The 2,500-nt window shown below is 20.6% G+C and overlaps 1 protein-coding gene across 1 annotated transcript in view; it reads right to left on the bottom strand.

Annotated features, from left to right (window-relative positions):
- Positions 1-2,500, bottom strand: part of LOC143041548 (allantoicase-like) — a gene marked incomplete at its 5' end in the record, with an annotated part of 130,139 nt that overhangs the window by 9,148 nt on the left and 118,491 nt on the right. Inside the window, 1 exon segment of the mRNA XM_076213547.1 lies at positions 1,816-1,973. Within this exon segment, the coding sequence (XP_076069662.1) occupies positions 1,827-1,973 (147 nt within the window).

Raw genomic sequence — 2,500 nt, 5'->3', positions numbered from 1 at the left:
ATAATAATAATAATAATAATAATAATAATAATAATAATAATAATAATAATAATAATAATAATAATAATAATAATAATAATAATGATAATAATGATAATAATGATAACAATAACAATAAAAATATTAAAATTAATAATAATAATTAATAGTGATAATGATAATAATAATATCAATAATAATAATAATGATAATAATAATAATAATAATAATAATAATAATAATAATAATAATAATAATAATAATAATAATAATAATAATAATAATAATAATAATAATAATAATAATAATAATAGTAATAATAATAATAATAGAATAACTGTAATAATATTAATATAATGGTAATAATAACAATGATAATAATAATAATACAATTATAATAATAATAATTATAGGAATATAATAATGTAATAATTATGTTAATAATAATAATAATAATAAAAATTCTGAATGTGGTGAAAGGAACAAAGTACACATTTAGTATTTTTATCATCATTATTGTCAATATAATCATTACATTATTATTATCATTATTATTATCATCATCATCGTGTTTATTATATTCATCATTATTGCTATCATCATCTCATCATCATTATTATTATCATCATTTTCATTATTATTATCATTATTATTATTATTATTATTATTATCATTATTATTATAATTATTATTATTATCATTATTTTTATTACTATTATTATCATTATTACTATTATTATCATTATTATCATTATTATTATCATTATCATTATCATTATTATTATTATTATCATCATCATCATCATCATCATCATCATCATCATCATCATCATCATCATCATCATCATCATCATCATCATCATTATTATTATTATTATTATTATTATTATTATTATTATTATCATTACAGTATTATTCTTATCATTGTTATTATTACCATTACATCATTATTACCACAATTATTGTTATGATCATTGTTATTACTATTATTATTGTTACTATTGTTATCATCATCATTATTATTATTATTATTATTATCATTATTATTATTATTATTATTATTATTATTATTATCATTATCATTATCATTATCATTATCATTATCATTATCAATATCATCATTATCATTATCATTATCATTATTATTATTATCATTCTTATTATTATCATTATCATTATCATCATTGTTATCATTATTACTATTATTATTATTAATATTATTAATATTATTATTATTATTACTATTATTATTATCATTATTGTCATCATTTATTGTCATCATTTATTGTCATCATTTATTGTTATTATAGATATTATCATTATCATTATCATTATCTTTATCATTATTATTATTATTATTATTATTATTATTACTATTATTATTATTATTACTATTATTATTATTATTATTGTCATTATTGTTTTGTTGTTGATGTGGTTGTTATGATTAATATTATCATAATTTTTATTAAGTTTTCTATTATTACCATTATCATTATTGCTTGCATTATAATTATTATTGCATTTGTTCATTATTTGTTACAATAAATATGTAATGTCCACACTTGTCGCCAACTCTGGCAACACGGAGAGGTAGTGAGGTCCCCCTCATGTATAAATGCCCACAGCTCATTTTGTACACCATTCCTTTGAAAAAGCATACCTGCGAAACTAGTCAGGAATAAACTCAGACTAAGACTCCTGTGTTTCCTACTCCACTTACGCCATATACAGTATATATACATATATATATATATATATATATATATATATATATATATATATATATATATATATGCATATATATATCTTACTTGTCATACCATTTGACTATACCTCTATCCATGTTATAATTTAGCTGTGTTCTTCACAATGTTGCCAAATAATCGGACACGACTGATGCCTCCATCCGGCGCCATGAGGATTTTCACGTGAGAGATGCAGCCTAGCTTTTGCACTTCATCATCATAATAATGTTCCTTGTGAGGCCGTAGCTGGAACACAGAAAATACATAGATTTTTTAGATGAATATATCTATCATGTTTCGACAGTAAGCAAACTGTCATATAGAAAAAGAAGGTGAAAACACGGAGAGAAGATCCAAGTAGAGGTGAATAAACAGGGCCCTGTCGAAGAGGTGCAAGAATGTCAAGATAACATCATGTAACAAAAAGAATATCTGTTCCCTGGTTATAATAACTTTTTTATGTTACTTAGGTGCTAAAAAAAAACGCTATTTAGCAGTTATAGACTTAGGTTTGTAAAAAATTCTTGGCTAGCCACTAGCATTCATCCTAATAACATTTTAGAATTGCAGTAAAAGCAATTCATGTCATATTTTCGAGTGCAATGAGTGCAAGTTGGTGCTAGAAGCATTTTTTTTTTTTTTTTTTACAAAATTTGATGACTATAGCCTGGATTACCCTACTTATTTTATATACTCGTATGTATGTTCATTTAACATGTTTATAATTTATATTTTCAGATATGTAAGATCCATATTTTCTGATTGCATATATT

The sequence above is a fragment of the Oratosquilla oratoria genome, chromosome 31, assembly GCF_046742065.1.
Source record: "Oratosquilla oratoria isolate Oo_2021 chromosome 31, ASM4674206v1, whole genome shotgun sequence".
Taxonomy (NCBI): domain Eukaryota; kingdom Metazoa; phylum Arthropoda; class Malacostraca; order Stomatopoda; family Squillidae; genus Oratosquilla; species Oratosquilla oratoria.
Note: the sequence above shows the minus strand (reverse complement) of the source record. Positions and strands in the feature narration are given on the sequence as shown.